At 42.6% G+C, this 24,062-nt stretch overlaps 1 protein-coding gene across 1 annotated transcript in view; it reads left to right on the top strand.

Annotated features, from left to right (window-relative positions):
- Nucleotides 1–24,062, top strand: part of RRH (retinal pigment epithelium-derived rhodopsin homolog) — a 280,798-nt gene that overhangs the window by 66,953 nt on the left and 189,783 nt on the right. The window contains exon 2 of the mRNA XM_069230250.1: nt 2,921–3,111. Coding sequence (XP_069086351.1) covers nt 2,921–3,111 — 191 coding nt within the window. The remainder of the gene's footprint in view (nt 1–2,920; nt 3,112–24,062) is intronic.

The following is a 24,062-nucleotide window of genomic DNA, read 5'->3' as shown; positions in this document are numbered from 1 at the left end:
TGACTGCTGCAAACTGAAAACATGGAACGTCATTAACATCCCGTCATTCCCTACACTTGCCTGTATTTATACATAGTGGAATTCTAATATTTTATACACATGTGCATTAACATGTGCATACATATTAGATGTCCTTTTAGATTTAATCCTGTTGTGTCACAGGAACTTTAGCAGAACATATAGCCTCAGTCTTTAGAGTTCAAACAAAAGCACAAAGGAGTTCAAAGTTTGTTTTCAACTCACACACGACTTCAGGATACTTTTCTGAGAGCCCATATGTCCATGATCCAACATGTAGGAATCTAGTGCCCTTGACACTTGAAAACTAGTACCAAGTATCAAAGACCAGCTGCATCAGAATTCTAGCACAAATTGTATAGCAAAACACCAAGCACCACCATGAAGGAAGTTATACCTGAAGAAAAAAGGTAGCCAATCTGTCGACAAGTGAGAATCAGAAGCTTGCTGGGAAACATACTTTACTGCTGATATTCTATTAAGAGGAGTGCTCCTAATCTACTCAGTTTCCACACTCTGTACTGACCACAAGCATTACCTTTGATGAAAGGCACTCAACACAGATAATCTCAAGGTATTGCTTCCTCGCACAAGAGCCAGACAAGAGAGTAAGTAGCACTTCCAGCACCACATCCTAACAGTTCTGTGCACTTGGCTGCAGAAGCTTCAAGAAGATTCTGAGTTTTTGCAGGGCTTCATCCCTATCTTTGTGTCAAATGTTGGGCCAAGATCTGACCGCCGTGTGGCCGCCAATGCGGCCGCACCCCCGCCGCGGTCATTAGGAGATCCCCGCTGGGCGGAAACATGGTTTCTTGGCCGCAACATCGCAAATGGAGGCGGCGGTGTTGCGGCTGTGCGACGAGTGCAGTTGCACCCGTCGCGCTTTTCACTGTCTGCATAGCAGACAGTGAAAAGCCGCATGGGGCCATGTCAGGGGGCCCCTGCACTGCCCATGCAAGTGGCATGGGCAGTGCAGGGGCCCCCAGGGGCCCCGAGACTCCCCGTACCGCCAGCCTTTTCCTGGAAAACGCTGGCGGTAGGGACTCGTAATCCCCTGGGCAGCCCTGCTAGCAGCGCTGCCCTGGCGGATTACTACCGCCGGGGCCATTGTGGCGGGAAACCGCCTGCCCCGGCGGTGCGACCGTGGCACTTCCGCCGCAGTCGTAATGTCCAGGGAAGCACCGCCAGCCTGTTGGCGGTGCTTCCGTCATTTCAGCCCTGGTGGTCCTGTACCGCCAGGGTTGAAATGACCCCCTATATCTGTTGTTGTCAGTAAATATACCTGTTGAAAGAGGTCAGGTAGCATTCACTTTCTTATAGATAACCCATTAAGGACATTTTGCCTCTGAATTGTGCCCAGGATATACCATGGCTTGCGCATGTCAGGTCCATGATAAAGAAAGTGGGTATGAACATTTTTTGGATTTACGCGAGGAATCTGCCCATTAGGGCCTTTTGTGCTAACTGGGTAATAAGAGTACTGAATTCCCGGCAGGTAGGGGGCCATCTGAAACTCTCCGACATTTTATACTTTTCTGTCCTGCATATGATCTACAGAGGCCGAAATGGCTAATGCACCTCTGTAGGTCCCTGGGTGCGAGGAGGCACTTGGATGCCCTTAGGATCTTAAGAACTGATACCTCCATGCTGGTGGTGTTCACTGTTCTGAGATACCTACAAGCAGCCTGGAGTTGGCACACTAAGTGCATCCGTACCTATGTAGCTAGTGTTTCCCAGGATAATAGAATAAGGGGGGGAAGGGTCAGTTCACCCTTGGTGCAAGTTATGGTGGAAATTTTGTGTTTCAAATGGGTTTTAAAAATTGTGTAATTTTATTTGATTGTATTAATCTTATTAGGAATTTTATACTCCCTGTTGTTTTATCCAAATGCACTGACACTTTATATGGCCATGGCATATCATGACCAATTATTTAGAACATTTCTTGCAAAGAAAGGTGTGCAATATTTAATTTTGTGTTTATGGTGTGATTTTATTATCTGTAAAGATCGAAATAGCGCTACAAACTGTTATTGCATTCAGTTTCTTTGTTATTTAAGTGATATCCTGAATGTAGGTAGGGGTCTTTCTTGCAAATGGTTTCATTTATTTTCTACCTAGCAAGATATATTTTCAGTTAGTTTACCTGAGCCAGATAGGATTAGGGATTCTGTGTTGTTGTCTTTGTGGATCCTGGGAAACACATAGAATCTGCTATGTACTATTTTCTTAGTACCAGGCTATAATCATATTCACTTCTGTCATTCAAGATTGTTTTTATAATCTTATTGGTTTTCATTTTGTATTGTTTGGTTGGGTCTTCCTTCAGTGTTGTGTTCTACCTCACATTTGAGATTGGCTGTGGTCTTCCTGAACATATTGATGGTTATTCCTTATGAGAACTGCTCCTCAGCTGCTTTTATTGTAGAATTGTAGTGGTCATTCAGGGATTTAATGGCTGTTCTTTCTATGGCCATTAGGTTGCATCACAGTTTCATTTATTTGATTAGAGTGGTAGATGTAATTGTATCTGAAATGTTTGAGTCAAGTTCTGTGAAGTGTTGTGAGTCTGGAGCCCAGCTGGAGTTCTTATTCTTTTTGCCATTATAGACAGCCATGGATCACTGTCTTATAACACTAAACAAATGTTAGTTTGAAGAGAGAGGCACAGAATTGACTACTACACAAAGATCAAATGATCATGTTAAGGTGAATTTGGCATGTTGAATGATGGTAATTGTGCCTTACTCGCCACATATAATATTTCATATGTATGTGATACTATTAAAATAATAATTGCCAGATTAAAAAAACATGCATATGATGTACAATTAAATTAAAAAATGCCTGAAAAATGTGCAATTCCAATTCTTGGTAAAGTTGTGTGCTTGTATCTCCACAGGAGTGATAAGTCTTCTTAGCAATATAATCGTACTTGGCATCTTTGTGAAGTATAAGGAACTTCGCACTGCAACAAATGCCATCATTATTAACCTTGCGTTTACTGACATTGGAGTCAGCGGCATTGGATATCCGATGTCTGCAGCATCAGACCTGCATGGAAGCTGGAAATTTGGAAATGCAGGATGCCAGGTAAGTCAGATATTTTAATGCTTTAGGTTAGACCTGTACAACACTAAGGCTCTCGTTGTGAGAGGACCGATGGGGGATGAGTTATTTATTGGACCTAAAAAAATGATACCTCTGGATCTGATTTTGACGTTGAAAACCTTTATTTGCATGATTAATTAAAATATTAGCGAAAAAATGCAACACATAAAAGTTCTTCAGACTTCAGATCTGAGTCCATAGTTCATCAGGGACCCGACAACCTTTCAGAACATATACGTAACACATTACATAAATCTACTAAAACTATTGCAGGTATAAAATCCTTATAAAGTGCTGTAGGGCTTAAATTCATTAAGATATAAAGTGCAAGTTACTTTGCAAAAGTAATCATAACACATTGCATACAATTTTCTATAAGAGAAGTAGCAAAATCACTGTGAAGTGCTAAAAGTGTCTTAAAATGTAATAATGATGAAGTTATAATATGCACAGCCCTTACTAAACTCTCTTCATCACACTGTTCCTTTGAAATCATGTCTGGTTTTTGACTTGCTGATATCAATTTGCAGTTTGTTGGTTATAGCAAAATTGGCCAGAGCATTGACTAATCACTGTAGACTCGCTCTTGTGTAGCTCAACAGAACAATATCATCTGCATACAAGAGGTGTGATATAAGCAGAGTTCCCAGCTTTGGAGAGTGTGAATTGATCTCATCCAGCTTTGAGGACAGGTCAGCCATGAAGAGATTAAACAAGTGCGGGGCCAGGACACACCCTTGTTTGAGATTAATGTTAGTTGGGATCTTCCTTGATAGCTTCGTACCATCTGCGAGCTTTATATGTACCCAGGTTGTATCATATAGCATTTCTATACCTCGCAGGATTCTATCATGCAGGCCCCAGCTTTGCAGCTTCCCCCAAAGGAGATTTCTGTCCACACGATCAAAGGCACTTTTAAAATCTATGAAACATAGATGCAGTTTTTCCATTAGGCACCTTGATTTGTCCGCTATGACGTTTAATGCTAATATATTAATCATGGTGCCATATCCCTTGCAGAAGTCAGTTTAATTCAGAAGGACAAGTTTGACAGATTTGGTCCAGTCAACCAAGTCATCTAAGGTCAAAGAGGCATAGTACTTAGCCTTGGAGCCAATTAGAGTGATCTGTCTATAATTATCCAGGTTTGATTGGTTCCCCCCCCCCTTGAATATCGGATGAATGACGGATCCTCTCCAGCTGTCCGGTGTAGTTCTGCTCAGTTCTGCTTTGGTAAAAAGGATAGCAAGTGGCTTAGACCAGTATTCCGGATCTACCTTAAATATAGCCTGAGGGAGGCCATTGGGGCCAGGTGCACCATCACTGCGCCCTTTCTTGATCACTTGGGCTACCACCTCTGCTGTATATCGTGTGGGGGTTGGATAAGTCTGGACATAGCTTATTTGCACCTTTGACTGGGTGTTTACATCGGCTGTCCATTCTTGGTTGTTAAATATATTTGTCAGATAAGTTACCCAATTTTCCTAAAAAATGCACGAATAATTGATAGCTCTTGACATCTGGTCGATGCCATTGACCATTGCCCAAAAGGCCCTGAGGGTGGCTCATTTTGAATTATAAAGGAGTCTTGGCCAGAAAATGTTCTTCTTCTCCTTTTGCTCAAACCATATCTGAGATTTGTAACTTTTTCTTAAACGTTTTATTGTCTCGCACATGGTTGTTGTAGCATTTAACTTTTTGATGTTTCTAAGCTCACTCCACAGTCTACTTCCCAGCTTTAGAGCTTTTTCGGACAAACTAAGAGTTCCTTGCGGCGCTCATGTCGGCACAGATTGAGGTGTGGAACAAAAAGTGGACAGTCTACTTAAAAAAGCAGACCACACTTCCACTGCCGACATGTGCCAAGATGTTTTGGATTGGAACACTGCTTTTGTCTTGGTGGTTAACTTCAGCAATAAGCGGTGTGACCAAATTCAATGCTTTAAGTTGATTGATCCAGAACTACCGAAGTCAACCGAAACGGAAGTATATCTAGCAGCATTCAGGTTAAATTCTATGTGCTGATATGAATGATCACTTTGGTGGGTGGTCTTGATTTTAAACTTCCTTAACTTTGACCACAAGGAAAGAGTCACCATAGTATAGTCAATTATAGAATCCAACTTCGCACTATAATGGATAAACTTTGGTGGTGTATCATATATAGTCCTCCCATTAAGAACCCTCATATCCTGGTGCACTAGTGCACCAACCAGTTCCCTGCCAGTGCCATCCTGTTGCTTCTGGGAATGAGGGGCCTGTGGCAAAACTGACCATAAAGCATTTTCTGCTGCCAGCTGCTCGTCATTGTCTGGAATATAGATTAAGTTTGTATTAAAGTTGCCCATCACTAAAATATCCTATGCTGGGTGGGTGTGTCTTATTTTCAAAATCTCATGCAGTAATTTCTTGAAAAGAACTTTTCACTCCTTCCATGGATGGGCATAGACATTAAATATGACGAGAGGTGCTACTTGCCAGTTGTCACCAAAATTAAGCTTGATACCCTGTAAATCATCAGATGCGCACATAGCGCAGTCGAAACATAAGATGCTAGACCTCCACTCGGTCTGCCAGATCTTTTTGGTTTTGTGGCCCTAATGTGTTGTAACATATAAGACCCTAGGTGAACTGGGTCAGTTAACCACATTTCTTGCAACATTATCAGTTCATAGATGCCACTGATTGCTAATGAAAAACCATCTGCGATAATATTTTTTGTCCCAGCAACATTCCATGACAGAATGTTTATGGCTGTCTGCTGTTCTACGTTTGCTGCATTATGATTTCAGAGTCAGATATTCCTTGGCGCATTTAAAGTAGATGCTACCCACCGCCAATCTGCATAGGGGTCATTCACTGATTGTGAGCCTGTAACTTCTGGATTGCACCATTTATATAGGGGAGAAATGACTGCCACTGTCTTCACAGCAAGGTTTCTTCCTAGCCTCCCTGGCTTGTTTCCTCTGTCTTTTAGTTAGTGGCTCAGGTCCAGACCCACATGGTTCAGCTACCTGATTTGTTTGAGGGGTCACAGGTTGAAGCGTCCATTCTCCTGTTTTTTTTTATCCCTGTGTATCACAGAGATCTGGTGGTACTGAGGAACTTCTTTGATCTTTGAATTTGGAGCTTAGATGAGCTAAGGTTATGCTCCTCTCGGTTTGGTCCTGCTTGGTCAGGATATACTGTACATTGGGCATTGGACAGGTCACTTCCTGATTTAGATTGATTGTGGTCAAATTGAGTTATTTGTATGGTAGAGTAACTGGCTGTTTAGGATTCACTTCCATTTATTTTTAACTCATCCACAATGTATGTTAAAATTGGCAGGCAGAGTACCCAGTTTGTCAATAATTGGACTGCATTTGGAGGCTCATTCTTGAGTCTGATCTATTGCAGCCTTCAGCACGGAGGACCAATTGGCTAGCTTGTCCAATTTAAGATTGATATCAGCAATATGTGTTGCCATAATGTTCATTAGATCGATCTGTAGGTCTAATTTGTCTGATTGCATATTAAGTGCTGTGATTGAAGTGTGCAAGGCACTTAATACAGAAGAATGCAGCTGTGAAAGGTCCCCCATCTTAATTTTGTTAAGGCAGGCTATAGATTCTATTCCTAAGAGGGTGTCTCAGCTGCTATTGTCTGAATGAGCCCAATTACTACAGCTGTTTCCTGGATGCACCATGGTACTATGCTCATTCTCCCCCTTGGTTGGCAAGCCCTAGACGCAGTTGCTCAAGCAACTTGAAATTTCTATTACCAAAGATAGCGTAGTTCGTGACTTTAATGTAGTGGTGCGATTAATTTCCTTCCGCTGCCAGGAGGATTGTATCAAAAACTGGTCTTGGAGGGGAGGGCACAACTCTTTGGGATTGGACACGTTAAAGGTTTTCAACTCCAGAGCTAGAACTAGATCCTCATCGTTCGTTATAGAAATTGATTGTAGCCAGGAGTCTTCCATATCGGCAGTGACAGCTCCATTGGAGTCGAATGTTGGTAGGCTGCGTTAGACAACGGGACCCTGGATTCCTCCATCTGATCTTGATGAACAGTTAATAACTGTGGTTCTTGTAAGTTGTTGACTTTAGTTGTGCCCAGTTGGGCACAGTGGTGTGTGATGCGATGATCCAGACCACTGGATATATGAACCATAGCCTTGCTCAGGATATTATTTGCCTGCTGCTTACTTTGAACCAAAGCTTTACTAGAGTCCTCCCTCATTCCATAGGAGTCTAATGGCTGATCAAGACTTGGGTTTGCCTCAGTCTGCATAAGTGCAGACTTTTGAGAGGGGCACTCTAGCTTCTGATCTAGGCATGGTGCTGAATAGGACATTAAAGGTGCAGGCTTTGGTGAGATACAATCGGATGGCTGGTCAGAAGATATGCCCGACTGAGTCTGCAAAGAGGCTAGTTTTAGAGGAGCCAGTGGTGTCGGAAGACCCTCAATATCTTTTGTTTTTTAATAGATAACAGCAGTAGGATCCTTTAAAAATGCAAATTTGCCAGCACTGCCAGATTTCATAAATAGGGCATGTAAAGGAGAAAGCAGCGGTGTAGTTTGTTCAAGCTTACCCCTATGAGCTTCTAACTCAGTGAGATTCCTTTTGCGTCTTATTTTGACTCCTGGGTTTCCCCTCTGTGTGGATTCTAACCCTTACCGACCTCATAATGGTTGTCAAATGCGAAATCGATGGCCTTTATGCGGATTAAGTGGGGGTGGGAGGATTTGAGTTTGGATGCTTTTCTTTTTTGATGTTAGTATAAGGCGAGGAGTGGAACAGATTTAAGTGAGCGTAGAAGCGAAGAAGGTGAGCGGGACACTCCAGGGGCACTCACAAGCTGCACCCGGACCTAGCTGGCCGTTTTCATGAGGGCCCAGTGCTCACACTCCGCAGGTGTTCACTATGACAGCCATGCTCACCACCTAGGAGCGCCAGAGGCACAGGAAGCACCCTGCTACGGGAGAGGAAGAAATATTGTGTCTGATTGTGCCTAATTACAGCCACCACATAATTCCACATAGTTGTGGTGCTGCTGTGATACTGCTGCATTGCTGCTTCTCTGCATGACTGTTTACATGACTATTTACTGTTGTTTATTGTTGTTTTATTTATTTATTGTTATTTGTTGGTGGTCACTAATAATCACTGATGATCACTGTTTGGTCATTGGCGTATTGCAGCACTACAGTACCCCAAAGTCCAAGATCTGTCTTATCTCTGCGATCTCGCCTGCAGCCTTGGGTACGGTTCTTTTATTCCTTGTGTCCTTGCCCTTGCAGCATACGATGCAACCCCACATAGCTGTAGCACCGCCTGCTCTCCTCGCTAACTGCACTCCTCAACACTCCTCCGCAGTGACCACAGCGGACCGACCTCAGTGGGCTCCGACTCCGGACAAGCTCGCCAGCGAGCTCCCGCTTCCAAGTTCCAGCCCTGTACTGTGCCATGCCCGTGCCTAGCCACACCACTCCTCCTCACCACGTGGCAGACGTAGACAGCAACGGCGGGCAGCCAGAGAGCACAGTAATACGGCGTCAAAACCCCACCTGGGCTCGGCGGCCGAACTAAGCGGGATGGCTGCACCGCGGCACCTCGTGCTCCCTTCGCTTCCTCGCACCTCCTCCACAGTGACCGCGCCTCGACTTCCGCTTGCACTCCGCACCTTCGTTCAGCTTGCAATTCCAGTAAGCAAGGAACTGCCCAAAAGAAAATGGAAGCCGCCACAGGGAGAAAGGGTCTTCTCTTCACTTCCTCCGTCACTGATACCTCTGGATCCATATGTACAGGGTCTGAGAAAAAAATAAAAAACGATCGTAAATTTTCCCCATCCAAAAAAGGGAATACCTTGCAAATGTCGTTATTTTCTGCACCAAAACCTGCATGCACTGTTATTCATCATGCATTTTCCCACTTGTAAATTTCGGCAAGATTGACCTGCTGAAATTTGCCAGGGTAAAGTTGCAGGAATGCAGCAAATACGGCTAAAATTGTGATTGCAATCCCTCTGAAGACGTGTTTGAGCAGGGATTGGGAAAAATGGGCCTCTCATAAGAATAACTAGATATATTTTATTATGCCAGAAGACTGCACAGTAAATAGGCTATATAACACATATATTTTTCACAGCCCACGTAGGCACTACCAGATGATAGTTGAACACTGTCTATATGCTAAGCACAGGTCTTCTTTACTCCATAACTATATTGTTCAAATACATGACGATAAATACTAACTTTGTAGGATAAATGTGTAAATTAACAGCATTTATATAGGGGGATCGCACTGGACAGCAGACTTCGACTTTTGCCTTGCTGGGGTGTTATTGCCAACGGATTGGGCTTGTACCTGGGAGGAGAGACCGGCCCCAATGAAGCTAGTGCTAAGGGAAGCACCACTGTGTACAACAGTACAGGGGACCCCAAGTCCCACAAGCCCTCGCACCTGCAGCTAATAAAGCACTATATAAGCATGTCGCTATCCCTGTATTCGGGGATCGCGCTGGACAGCAGACTTTGACTTTTGCCCTGCTGGGGTGTCATTGCCAACGAATTGGGCAGGTACCTGGGAGGAGAGACCGGCCTCAGTGAAGCTAGAGCTAAGGGAAGCGCCACCATGTACAACAAGAGCACAGAGGACTCCAAGTCCCACAAGCCCTCACATTCTTGCACCTGCACCCAGTAAAGCACTATAAAAGTGTGTCGCAGTCCCACTGTGCGGGACGTGCCCGGGCGAAGCCTTAGCCAAGGGTGGGCCGTTCCATGCCCGTCAGAGCCTAGAGCAGAGGTCTTCAAACTGGGGGGTAGGACCCCCTAGGGGGGCCTCAAGTAATCCCAAGTGGGGCGCCAGATTCTGGCCAGTACAAGCATTATACAGATAACAGGCCTTTGTTTTAAGCAGATGCATGTTATTGCATTTAAAAAAAAAGTAACAGTACTCAACTGCAATGTTTAAGTAGGTCTAGACATATTTAAACATTGCCATCTTTATAAAATAATTGCACAAAATTCTGAGGGGGCCCAATGATTTTTATTTTTCAACTAGAGGGGCGTGGCATTAAAAAGTTTGGAGACCATTGGCCTAGAGGATGCCTGGCTGGGGCTTCCCCGTGGTTCTTTAGGAGGAGACCTTCTGCAAAGCAGGTATTGTGGCACATCTGTTGGAGACAGTGACTCTTTAAACTAGCAAAGTTCTGTTTGGGAATTAATGACTTTGACACTGCGAACCTGCTCTGTTAGTTATTCGGGCCGACTTTTGACTACGAGTTATAAGTAAGCAAGGGAGCTGTTATTATTGTATTGATTGTTTAGCATGTGCAATATATTACCGGTGAAATTACTCCGTTAAATAATATGCTGGCAGGGTATTGTTTAGGAATAACAGCTTTTGATCATTTGAAAGATTTATGAATTAATTGGTGTTTCAATTTTTACAAGGGGCTCCCCCTGGGCGGGTAGATTAACAATAGGGAAATGTAAAGCAACAGAAGTACCCTTGGGAAAGGGGAACACACCAAAATGAAAGAGGAGTCCGGCAGACAGTTGTACAGTAGCAGACATGGATAATCTTATAGAGGAGGTGGAAACCATGCTAGGTGAAAAACCTAAAAGCCAAAAAGTGTCTGCAGCAAAGATAACTTCCTTTTGCATTCTGAAGGAATTGGGAGATCTAAGGCCCTAAAAAACAACTTGATACTGCGGGAAAAGACAATTTATGAGAGCATATAGTTCCGCCATAAGTAGCAATTCCAATTGAGGCAATTGCTATAATAATTTCTAATCAGCCGCTCAAATCTGACACAGTCACAGGGAGATGGAGGAAGGGGAAATGAAGTTATTATTTGCACAAATAGATTTACACCATTAGCAAACCAAGAACTGGAGACTGAAATTCAGGACTCAGACTCATGTGATTCAAGGCAAGCAGTTCAGGTGATCCAAGGGCATGATGAACATATTCAACAAGCAAGAGTACAGAATTGTAATTGTAGTGCCAGGAAATGGCAGGCATTACTGTTAGTAAAAATGGATGCTGTACTAAAGAAAGTCCAGGGCCTAAAGGGACTAGTAAACTCTATGAGGATGCAATGGGAAAATACGAAGGAAATTCCCCCTTGCAAACTAGTAGAGGTAGGGGAAGGGAGCATAAACACACCACACCAGTACAAATTGAGACCACCACACCCACAGGGAACAGTTCCATCGGATATGGTTAGGTTGGGCTCTAGAACTTTGGAACTGCTATCCTTATGTAATAAAAATGAGCCTGAGTGGGTATGCCAGCACTAAGAGGAAACAGATTGCGGACCCAAGAGGGACCTAGTGTTTCTGTATCAACATCTTACCCTCCTTTAATGTGAGCAGTACAGTCCCAAACGTCTGGAAGACATCAAATGGACAGCAAGGTACACTGCACAAAAGGATTCAGAGGATGGAAGTGGGTAACTATAGAGGAAAGTATAATGCTAGAGAAGTCTGCAGTGCTGGTAGGGAACATAGAATGTATTGAACTAGTGTCCCGAAGCTTAGCAACGGAAGCTGGGAAGATGAAGAGTCCCTGAAAACCAAAATCATTTATTGGATGAGATATAAACGCCAGTGCTTATGGATCGTGCACTCAGATATAGTGAGTGAGAACGCTTGATGGAAGAGAATGTGACACTATCCTAGTGATCTTTATAAATAAAGCAACTGTAGATGGTATAAAAGAAATGGAACTAAGAACGAGCCCAACAACTGAGTTGGTAATGGGATTCAAATTGAGTAGACCAATTCCCAACCAAGCCCCCATTAAGAGGCATAGTGGCTCCTTGACAAGTGCAGCACACTATAGGGAAGACACGCAGGATCTAGAAGCTGTAGACTGACTGAACAAAAGAACGCAGCATGAGATCAATAAAGGCATGCCACCAGATAGTGGACAGAATTACGAGGGAAATCAGGGTGCAAGCTATGAGAGAACTATGAACTAGATAGTAAGGAATGAGAGCGGTGAGAACGAAACGATAATGACTTAAATCAAGAAATTGATTTGAAGGTCCCCATTTTTCAAAATCAAGACCATATAGGTTTAGTGTCATGGAACGTAGCTGGGCTGAAAAACAAGCTTCTGGACCCCGACTGGCACTGTTATATTGAACAGTTTCATCTCTGTTTATTTCAGGAGACTTGGCTAATAGACCCACCATATAAATTAGGATACAAAACTTTTTATACTAAGGCAGTGCCATCTTCAAGAGGTAGGCCAGCAGGGTGGCTGGTCCTGTGGGTTAAAATTACCTCAAATGTTACAATCGATGTACATCAGGTAAACTCACATGACAATCTAGGTGTTAGTCCTAAGAACAGGACTTGTTTTCACCTATTTAGTGTTTATAATGTTTATAATAGATCCAATAGAAGTAATCTCGAGTCCCAGGTAATAGCCACACTGAATGATGTAGTAGAATGTATAAATCCAAAGGACACCACAATCGTAGGTGGCGATTTTATTTGCACTTATGAGCCAATAATTGGACTCGAGACAACGTTAGGGGAGGAGTATGTGGCAAGGGGGATTCCCCAGTTGGACAGAGACCCACAGGTTCAATGTACTATGGCAGCGATACAGCTACCACATATGATACTTGAGCATGATTTCAGAACATGGAATGGCAGGGTCTTTGCAGAAAACCCTTTTAATACTACAGTGCTTACATTTAGGAAAGGTAGTACATAAACAAGGATAGACTACATTCTGCATAGTACTGATAGTTGGCAAAGGATTATCACTTTTAAAATAGACAGAAGGAAGCAACCATTTTTCGTTATGTTTAGAAATTATGGGATGCCTTATTGACATGCACCCATCACATAGAGATCCCCCATTAATACAACCAATGTTTGGGTCTAACCAAAGGGCAGTCAAGTGGCCCTGTATTACAGGTAATTTAACGATAATGGTCAGCATTTACAATACATTTAGCAAGGTTGTGGGTAAGTATACTGAACAAACCTGATCTACTATTTTAACAATGGCTATGCATCAAATACCTGTAGCAACACTAAGACTATTATGTTTTTTTAAGTTTAAATACAAAGTTTATTGTTAATACAATATTCAAAAGCTATAAATACAGTCGATGACATGAATAAATAATATAATAACAGATCAATTTCATGAAACGTACTTATTACAAAACCCAAAAGATATATTAATACTTTGAAATGTAAGTATATATGCATATATTAAGTAAATAGATGTAGAAAGTTATGAACAGTATAAGTAAATATAATACAGTGTAAAGGAAAACAGTTCATGGCAGTTTAGAAACCTCTTCCTTTCTAGGAAAATGATTGCATGAAGACTAAGCCAAAGAGTTTAGGTAATTTGTAACAGGGATCCACAACATATCTCTTTTAATAGTAAGGAATAAAGGAGAGACATAAACTGTATCCAGTCTATGATTATAAATACACCATACCACCAAGCTTGAAAGGATAATTTAGAGGAGTCCTTCCAAGTTTTCGTAATTTGTTGGAAAGCAACAGCCAATAATAAATCTAAGATTAAGATACTACTTTTTGGACAATGGGACCATTCGTTTGCAAGGCTGCCTAAAAACATATTTGGAAAGCTTAAGGTAACTTGAGTGTTACAAATAGTATTAATTTGATTCCATACACTAACCCAAAATTGAAATGTATATGGATAATCAAAAAGCATATGTTTAGGGTCTGAGACCGGCTTATTACAAGTCCAACAAGAGGATGGAAGATTAGAGTTTATTCTGTGTAAAGATGATGGTGTAATCAACAACCTATTATATATAAGAAATAAAGTTTGAATTGCACTAGCTGCTCCTGAGGATTTTCGTATTTTAATCCACACCATATTCCATAAGGAAGGTGAAAATTAAGTATCTAAATCTTTCTCCCACTGTATTTCTATTGCAGATTTAGGTCTGTCCTCTGGAAGGGCTATAATTTTTTGATAAATACGCAAAGCCGATGAAGACTATAATAGTAGATTCTTGATTGGAGCAGGTCGGAGAAGATGTGCTTGTTGAACAGGAAACGATTGATATGAACTATTCACAACCTGTATTAGAGCTTCATATTTTCTATCAAAGGAGGATGGAAATGAAAAAAAAGATTTCTGCCTGTGCAAACGAAAGGGGGGATTAATTTTCATATAGTTGGTGCACCCATCTTAACCCCTTGAAATGCCATGTTTTCCAATAGATAGTTCTATTTTTCACCTTGATATACTTATTATACCAAACTGCCGAATTTAGAAACTGTGCTCTGTCTCCAATGTGAGGAGCATAAATAGGCTGTAGAATTCTACATGAATATCTCAAAATAGGAAGGGAAATAGATGTTGGCTTATTTGACAGAGTTAATACGTCTGAAAATATACAAGGGAAAACAAATGATTTTTCAACTTCAACCCATAATGGTAAACTAATAGAACCATCTTCATGCAATAAATAAGAAGCTTGTTTAAGAGAAAAGGCCGTATGATAATAGCGAAGATTCAGAAAACTAACCCTGCCACATATTTTAGGCTTCATTAATTTTTGAAGGGACATTCTGGGTCTCTTATCATTCCACAAGAATTTGGTTAAAATAGAATTCAGCTTCTTAAAATATAGACATGGGATATTAATTGGAATATTTGATAAGTTAAAGAGAATTACAGGAAGCAACATCATGTTAAGAAAGTCAAATCTACCCCACCAGGATACAAATAAAGCATTACATTTAGAAATAAGAGAATCCAGAGTAGAAAACAGTTGTAAAAAAATACAGGAAATGGTATCTTTAAAAGATGGTTTAAACCAAAGACCCAAATATTTAATTTTATTATTGTTCCAGTGAAAATTTGAAGATTTAAAATCTTCAGGAAGACATAATTTATGTAAAGGAAGTATTTCACATGTATCTTTATTTAACTTATACCCTGAAATAGAAGCAAAATTATCTACTTCAAATAGAACGGTAGGAAGTGAAGATTTCGGGTTTGATATAAAAAGCAAAATACCATCAGCATAAGCCGAGAATTTTGTCTGCCTTTCTCCATAGTGGAAACCATGCAAATTTGGATTAGCTCTAAGTTTCAATAAACAGGGTTCCAAAGCAAAAACAAATAAAAGCGGCGATAACGGACAACTCTGACAAACTCCTCTATAAATCGAGAACGAGGGAGAGATAAGACCATTTAGAAATATAGCAGCTTTGGCAGAGGAATATAATAATAAGATTGAATTTATGAATTTAATTCCAAATCCAAACCATGAAAGAGTTGAAAAAATAAATAGCAAATTAACTTGATCAAAAGCTTTTTCAGCATCTAGAGCAATTGCAGATAGACAATCTTTATACGCCCCAGACTTTCTTCAAATATTAAAAAATAATCTTGTGTTGTCAGATAATAGACTGCCTTTAACCCCTTCGCCGCCAGACCTTTACCCGCTCAGGTGCCAGGCCTTTTTTTGGCTATTTCGGGCAGTTCATGCTTATGTTCTCATAACTTTTTGTCCACATAAGCTACCCACGCCAAATTTGCATCCTATTTTTCTAACATCCTAGGGATTCTAGAGGTACCCAGAGTTTGTGGGTTCCCCTGAAGGAGACCAAGAAATTGGCCAAAATACAGCGGAAATGTCATTTTTAAAAAAACAAATGGGCAAAAAAGTGCTGCAGAAGAAGGCTTGTGGTTTATTTCCCTGAAAATGGCATTAACAAAGGGTTTGCAGTGCTAAAATCACCAGCTTTCAGAAACAGGCAGACTTGAATCAGAAAACCAAATTTTCCAACACAATTTTGGCATTTTACTGGGACATAACCCATTTTTACTATTTTTTGTGCTTTCAGCCTCCTTCCAGTTAGAGACAGAAATGGGTGTGAAACCAGTGCTGGATCCCGGAAAGCTAAACATATCTGAAAAGTATACACATTCTGAATTCAGCAAGGGGTAATTTCTGTAGATCCTACAAGGGTTTCCTGCAGCAAATAACAGCTGAAATGAAAAAATATTGAAAGTGATGTGAAAAAAACAGCAATTTTTCTCTACGTTTTACTCTGTAACTTTTTCCTGCGATGTCAGATTTTTGAAAGTAAAATATTGTTACATCTGCTGGACTCTTCTGGTTGTGGGGATATATAAGGCTTGTAGGTTCATCAAGAACCCTAGGTACCCAGAGCCAATAAATGAGCTACACCTTGTAATGGGTTTTCATTCTATACCAGGTATACAGCAATTAATTTGCTGAAACATAAAGAGGTATCAAGAATACCTTTGTATTTCCAAAATGGGCACAAAGATTGTTGAGAAGCAGTGGTAATTTGCACATCTCTGAGTTCCAGGATGCCCATACTAGCATGTGAATTACAGGGCATTTCTCAAATGGTACCTCAATTGCGTGGGTAGGTCTAATGCTTGCGACAGGAAACGCAATATGGACACATCACATTTTTACATTGAAATCTGACGTGTTTTTTGTAAAGTGCCTAGCTGTGAATTTTGGCCTCTAGCTCAGCCGGCACCTAGGGAAACCTAGCAAACCTGCACATTTTTGAAAACTAGACACCTAGGGGAACAGAAGATGGGGTGACTTGTGGGGCTCTCACCAGGTTCTGTTACCCAGAATCCTTTGCAAACCTCAAAATGTGGCCAAAAAAACACTTTTTCCTCACATTTCGGTGACAGTAAATTCTGGAATCTGAGAGGAGCCACAAATTTCCTTCCACCCAGCGTTCCCCCAAGTCTTCAGATTAAAATGGTATCTCACTTGTGCAGGTAGGCCAAGCGTCCGGGAAAAGGAAATGCCCCAAAACACAACGTGGACACATCACATTTTCCCAAAGAAAACAGAGCTGTTTTTTTGCAAAGTACCTAGCTGTGCATTCTGGCCTCTAGCTCAGCCAGCACATAGGGAAACCTAGCAAACCTGTGCATTTTTTAAAACTAGACACCTAGAAGAATCCAAGATGGGGTGACTTGTGGGGCTTTCACCAGGTTCCGTTACCCAGAATCCTTTGCAATCCTCAAAATTTGGCCAAAGAAACACTTTTTCCTCACATTTTGGTGACAGAAAGTTCTGGAATCTGAAAGGATTCACAAATTTCCTTCCACCCAGCGTTTTCCCAAGTCTCCCGATAAAAATGGTACCTCACTTGTGTGGGTAAGCCTAGTGCCCACAACAGGAAATACCCCAAAACACAACGTGGACACATCACATTTTCCCAAAGAAAACAAAGCTGTTTTTTGCAAAGTGCCTAGCTGTGGATTTTGTCCTCTAGCTCAGCCGGCACCTAAGGAAACCTAGCAAACTTGCGCATTTTTGAAAACTACACACCAAGGGGCATCCAGGATGGGGTGACTTGTGCGGCTCTCACCAGGTTCTGTTACACAGAATCCTTTGCAAACCTCAAAATGTGGCCCAAAAAACACCTTTTCCTCACAGTTCGGTGACAGAAAGTTCTGGAATCGGAGAGGAGCTACAAATTTCCTTCCACCAATCGTTCGCCCAAGTCTCCCGATAAAAATAGTACTTCACTTGTGTGGGTAGGCCTAGCGCACGCGAGAGGAAATTCCCCCAAACCAAACGTGGACACATCACATTTTCCCAAAAAAACAGAGCTGTTTTTTTTGCAGTGCCTAGCTGTGGATTTTGGCCTCTAGCTCAGCCAGCACGTAGGGAAATCTAGCAAACCTGTGCATTTTTTAAAACTAGACACATAGGAGATTCCAAGATGGGGTGACTCGTGGGGCTCTCACCAGGTTCTGTTACCAGAATCCTTTGCAAACCTCAAAATTTGGCCAAAGAAATATTTTTTTCCTCACATTTTGGTGACAGAAAGTTCTGGAATCTAAGAGGGGCCACAAATTTCCTTCCACCCAGCATTTCCCCAAGTCTCCTGATAAAAATGGTACCTCACTTGTGTGGCTAGGCCTAGCGCCCGCAAAAGGAAATGCCCCAAAACACAATGTGGACACATCACATTTTCCCAAAGAAAACAGACCTGTTTTTTGTAAAGTGCCTAGCTGTGGATTTTGGCCTCTAGCTCAGCCGGCACCTAGGGAAACCTAGCAAACCTGCACAATTTTTAAAACAAGACACCTAGGGGAATCCAAGATGGGGTTACTTGTGGGGCTTTCACTAGGTTCTGTTACCAGAATCCTTTGCAAACCTCAAAATTTGGCCAAAGAAACACTTTTTCCTCACATTTTGGTGACAGAAAGTTCTGGAATCTGGAAGGATTCACCAATTTCCTTCCACCCAGCGTTTCCCCAAGTCTCCCGATAAAAATGGTACCTCGCTTGTGTGGGTAAGCCTAGCGCCCACGACAGGAAATGCCCCAAAACACAAAGTGGACACATAACATTTTCCCAAAGAAAACAGAGCTTTTTTTGCAAAGTGCCTAGCTGTGGATTTTGGCCTCTAGCTCAGCCGGCACCTAGGGAAACCTAGCAAACCTGCACAATTTTTAAAACAAGACACCTAGGGGAATCCAAGATGGGGTTACTTGTGGGGCTTTCACTAGGTTCCGTTACCCAGAATCCTTTGCAATCCTCAAAATTTGGCCAAAGAAACACTTTTTCCTCACATTTTGGTGACAGAAAGTTCTGGAATCTGAAAGGATTCACAAATTTCCTTCCACCCAGCGTTTTCCCAAGTCTCCCGATAAAAATGGTACCTCACTTGTGTGGGTAAGCCTAGTGCCCACAACAGGAAATACCCCAAAACACAACGTGGACACATCACATTTTCCCAAAGAAAACAAAGCTGTTTTTTGCAAAGTGCCTAGCTGTGGATTTTGTCCTCTAGATCAGCCGGCACCTAAGGAAACCTAGCAAACTTGCGCATTTTTGAAAACTACACACCAAGGGGCATCCAGGATGGGGTGACTTGTGCGGCTCTCACCAGGTTCTGTTACACAGAATCCTTTGCAAACCTCAAAATGTGGCCCAAAAAACACCTTTTCCTCACAGTTCGGTGACAGAAAGTTCTGGAATCGGAGAGGAGCTACAAATTTCCTTCCACCAATCGTTCGCCCAAGTCTCCCGATAAAAATAGTACTTCACTTGTGTGGGTAGGCCTAGCGCACGCGAGAGGAAATTCCCCCAAACCAAACGTGGACACATCACATTTTCCCAAAAAAACAGAGCTGTTTTTTTTGCAGTGCCTAGCTGTGGATTTTGGCCTCTAGCTCAGCCAGCACGTAGGGAAATCTAGCAAACCTGTGCATTTTTTAAAACTAGACACATAGGAGATTCCAAGATGGGGTGACTCGTGGGGCTCTCACCAGGTTCTGTTACCAGAATCCTTTACAAACCTCAAAATTTGGCCAAAGAAATATTTTTTTCCTCACATTTTGGTGACAGAAAGTTCTGGAATCTAAGAGGGGCCACAAATTTCCTTCCACCCAGCATTTCCCCAAGTCTCCTGATAAAAATGATACCTCACTTGTGTGGCTAGGCCTAGCACCCGCAAAAGGAAATGCCCCAAAACACAATGTGGACACATCACATTTTCCCAAAGAAAACAGACCTGTTTTTTGTAAAGTGCCTAGCTGTGGATTTTGGCCTCTAGCTCAGCCGGCACCTAGGGAAACCTAGCAAACCTGCACAATTTTTAAAACAAGACACCTAGGGGAATCCAAGATGGGGTTACTTGTGGGGCTTTCACTAGGTTCTGTTACCAGAATCCTTTGCAAACCTCAAAATTTGGCCAAAGAAACACTTTTTCCTCACATTTTGGTGACAGAAAGTTCTGGAATCTGGAAGGATTCACCAATTTCCTTCCACCCAGCGTTTCCCCAAGTCTCCCGATAAAAATGGTACCTCGCTTGTGTGGGTAAGCCTAGCGCCCACGACAGGAAATGCCCCAAAACACAAAGTGGACACATAACATTTTCCCAAAGAAAACAGAGCTTTTTTTGCAAAGTGCCTAGCTGTGGATTTTGGCCTCTAGCTCAGCCGGCACCTAGGGAAACCTAGCAAACCTGCGCATTTTTGAAAACTAGACACCTGGGGGAATCCAAGATGGGGTGACTTGTAGGGCTGTCACCAGGTTCTGTTACACAGAATCCTTTGAAAACCTCAAGATTTGGCCCAAACAACACCTTTTCCTCACATTTCGGTGGCAGAAAGTTCTGGAATCGGAGAGGAGCCACAAATTTCCTTCCACTGATCGTTCCCCCAAGTCTCCTGATAAAAATAGAACTTCACTTGTGTGGGTAGGCCTAGCGCACGCGAGAGGAAATTCCCCCAAACCAAACGTGGACACATCACATTTTCCCAAAAAAACAGAGCTGTTTTTTTTGCAGTGCCTAGCTGTGGATTTTGGCCTCTAGCTCAGCCAGTACGTAGGGAAATCTAGCAAACCTGTGCATTTTTTAAAACTAGACACATAGGAGATTCCAAGATGGGGTGACTCGTGGGGCTCTCACCAGGTTCTGTTACCAGAATCCTTTGCAAACCTCAAAATTTGGCCAAAGAAATATTTTTTTCCTCACATTTTGGTGACAGAAAGTTCTGGAATCTAAGAGGGGCCACAAATTTCCTTCCACCCAGCATTTCCCCAAGTCTCCTGATAAAAATGGTACCTCACTTGTGTGGCTAGGCCTAGCGCCCGCAAAAGGAAATGCCCCAAAACACAATGTGGACACATCACATTTTCCCAAAGAAAACAGACCTGTTTTTTGTAAAGTGCCTAGCTGTGGATTTTGGCCTCTAGCTCAGCCGGCACCTAGGGAAACCTAGCAAACCTGCACAATTTTTAAAACAAGACACCTAGGGGAATCCAAGATGGGGTTACTTGTGGGGCTTTCACTAGGTTCTGTTACCAGAATCCTTTGCAAACCTCAAAATTTGGCCAAAGAAACACTTTTTCCTCACATTTTGGTGACAGAAAGTTCTGGAATCTGGAAGGATTCACCAATTTCCTTCCACCCAGCGTTTCCCCAAGTCTCCCGATAAAAATGGTACCTCGCTTGTGTGGGTAAGCCTAGCGCCCACGACAGGAAATGCCCCAAAACACAAAGTGGACACATAACATTTTCCCAAAGAAAACAGAGCTTTTTTTGCAAAGTGCCTAGCTGTGGATTTTGGCCTCTAGCTCAGCCGGCACCTAGGGAAACCTAGCAAACCTGCACAATTTTTAAAACAAGACACCTAGGGGAATCCAAGATGGGGTTACTTGTGGGGCTTTCACTAGGTTCCGTTACCCAGAATCCTTTGCAATCCTCAAAATTTGGCCAAAGAAACACTTTTTCCTCACATTTTGGTGACAGAAAGTTCTGGAATCTGAAAGGATTCACAAATTTCCTTCCACCCAGCGTTTTCCCAAGTCTCCCGATAAAAATGGTACCTCACTTGTGTGGGTAAGCCTAGTGCCCACAACAGGAAATACCCCAAAACACAACGTGGACACATCACATTTTCCCAAAGAAAACAAAGCTGTTTTTTGCAAAGTGCCTAGCTGTGGATTTTGTCCTCTAGATCAGCCGGCACCTAAGGAAACCTAGCAAACTTGCGCATTTTTGAAAACTACACACCAAGGGGCATCCAGGATGGGGTGACTTGTGCGGCTCTCACCAGGTTCTGTTACACAGAATCCTTTGCAAACCTCAAAATGTGGCCCAAAAAACACCTTTTCCTCACAGTTCGGTGACAGAAAGTTCTGGAATCGGAGAGGAGCTACAAATTTCCTTCCACCAATCGTTCGCCCAAGTCTCCCGATAAAAATAGTACTTCACTTGTGTGGGTAGGCCTAGCGCACGCGAGAGGAAATTCCCCCAAACCAAACGTGGACACATCACATTTTCCCAAAAAAACAGAGCTGTTTTTTTTGCAGTGCCTAGCTGTGGATTTTGGCCTCTAGCTCAGCCAGCACGTAGGGAAATCTAGCAAACCTGTGCATTTTTTAAAACTAGACACATAGGAGATTCCAAGATGGGGTGACTCGTGGGGCTCTCACCAGGTTCTGTTACCAGAATCCTTTACAAACCTCAAAATTTGGCCAAAGAAATATTTTTTTCCTCACATTTTGGTGACAGAAAGTTCTGGAATCTAAGAGGGGCCACAAATTTCCTTCCACCCAGCATTTCCCCAAGTCTCCTGATAAAAATGATACCTCACTTGTGTGGCTAGGCCTAGCACCCGCAAAAGGAAATGCCCCAAAACACAATGTGGACACATCACATTTTCCCAAAGAAAACAGACCTGTTTTTTGTAAAGTGCCTAGCTGTGGATTTTGGCCTCTAGCTCAGCCGGCACCTAGGGAAACCTAGCAAACCTGCACAATTTTTAAAACAAGACACCTAGGGGAATCCAAGATGGGGTTACTTGTGGGGCTTTCACTAGGTTCTGTTACCAGAATCCTTTGCAAACCTCAAAATTTGGCCAAAGAAACACTTTTTCCTCACATTTTGGTGACAGAAAGTTCTGGAATCTGGAAGGATTCACCAATTTCCTTCCACCCAGCGTTTCCCCAAGTCTCCCGATAAAAATGGTACCTCGCTTGTGTGGGTAAGCCTAGCGCCCACGACAGGAAATGCCCCAAAACACAAAGTGGACACATAACATTTTCCCAAAGAAAACAGAGCTTTTTTTGCAAAGTGCCTAGCTGTGGATTTTGGCCTCTAGCTCAGCCGGCACCTAGGGAAACCTAGCAAACCTGCGCATTTTTGAAAACTAGACACCTGGTGGAATCCAAGATGGGGTGACTTGTAGGGCTGTCACCAGGTTCTGTTACACAGAATCCTTTGAAAACCTCAAGATTTGGCCCAAACAACACCTTTTCCTCACATTTCGGTGGCAGAAAGTTCTGGAATCGGAGAGGAGCCACAAATTTCCTTCCACTGATCGTTCCCCCAAGTCTCCTGATAAAAATAGAACTTCACTTGTGTGGGTAGGCCTAGCGCCCGTGAGAGGAAATGCCCCAAAAGATACCGTGGACACATCACATTTTCCCCAAAAAACAGAGCTGTTTTTTGCAAAGTGCCTAGCTGTGGATTTTGGCCTCTAGCTCAGCCAGCACGTAAGGAAATCTAGCAAACCTGTGCATTTTTTAAAACTAGACACCTAGGAGAATCCAAGATGGGGTGACTTGTGGGGCTTTCACCAGGTTCTGTTACCCAGAATCCTTTGCAAACCTCAAACTTTGGCTAAAGAAGCACTTTTTCCTCACATTTGGGTGACAGAAAGTTCTGGAATCTGAAAGGATTCACAAATTTCCTTCCACCCAGCGTTTCCCCAAGTCTCCCAATAAAAATGGTACCTCACTTGTGTGGGTAAGCCTAGCGCTCACGACAGGAAATGCCCCAAAACACAACGTGGACACATCACATTTTCCCAAAGAAAACAGAGCTGTTTTTTACAAAGAGCCTAGCTGTGGATTTTGGCCTATAGCTCAGCCAGCACCTAGGGAAACCTAGCAAACCTGCACATTTTTTCAAACTAGACACCTAGGGGAATCCAAGATGGGGTGACTTGTGGGGCTCTCACCAGGTTCTGTTATACAGAATCCTTTGCAAACCTCAAAATGTGGCCCAAAAAACACCTTTTTCTCACATTTCGGTGACAGAAAGTTCTGGAATCGGAGAGGAGCCACAAATTTCCTTCCACCGATCGTTCCCCCAAGTCTCCTGATAAAAATAGTACTTCACTTGTGTGGGTAGGCCTAGCGCCCAGAAGAGGAAATGCCCCAAAACACAACATGGTCACATCACATTTTCCCAAACAAACAGAGCTGTTTTTTGCAAAGTGCCTAGCTGTGGATTTTGGCCTCTAGCTCAGCCAGCACGTAGGGAAACCTAGCAAACCTGTGCATTTTTTAAAACTAAACACCTAGGAGAATCCAAGATGGGGTGGCTTGTGGGGCTCTCACGAGGTTCTGTTACCAGAATCCTTTGCAAACCTCAAAATGTGGCCAAAGAAA

Source organism: Pleurodeles waltl, chromosome 1_1 (genome assembly GCF_031143425.1).
Source record: "Pleurodeles waltl isolate 20211129_DDA chromosome 1_1, aPleWal1.hap1.20221129, whole genome shotgun sequence".
Taxonomy (NCBI): domain Eukaryota; kingdom Metazoa; phylum Chordata; class Amphibia; order Caudata; family Salamandridae; genus Pleurodeles; species Pleurodeles waltl.
Note: the sequence above shows the minus strand (reverse complement) of the source record. Positions and strands in the feature narration are given on the sequence as shown.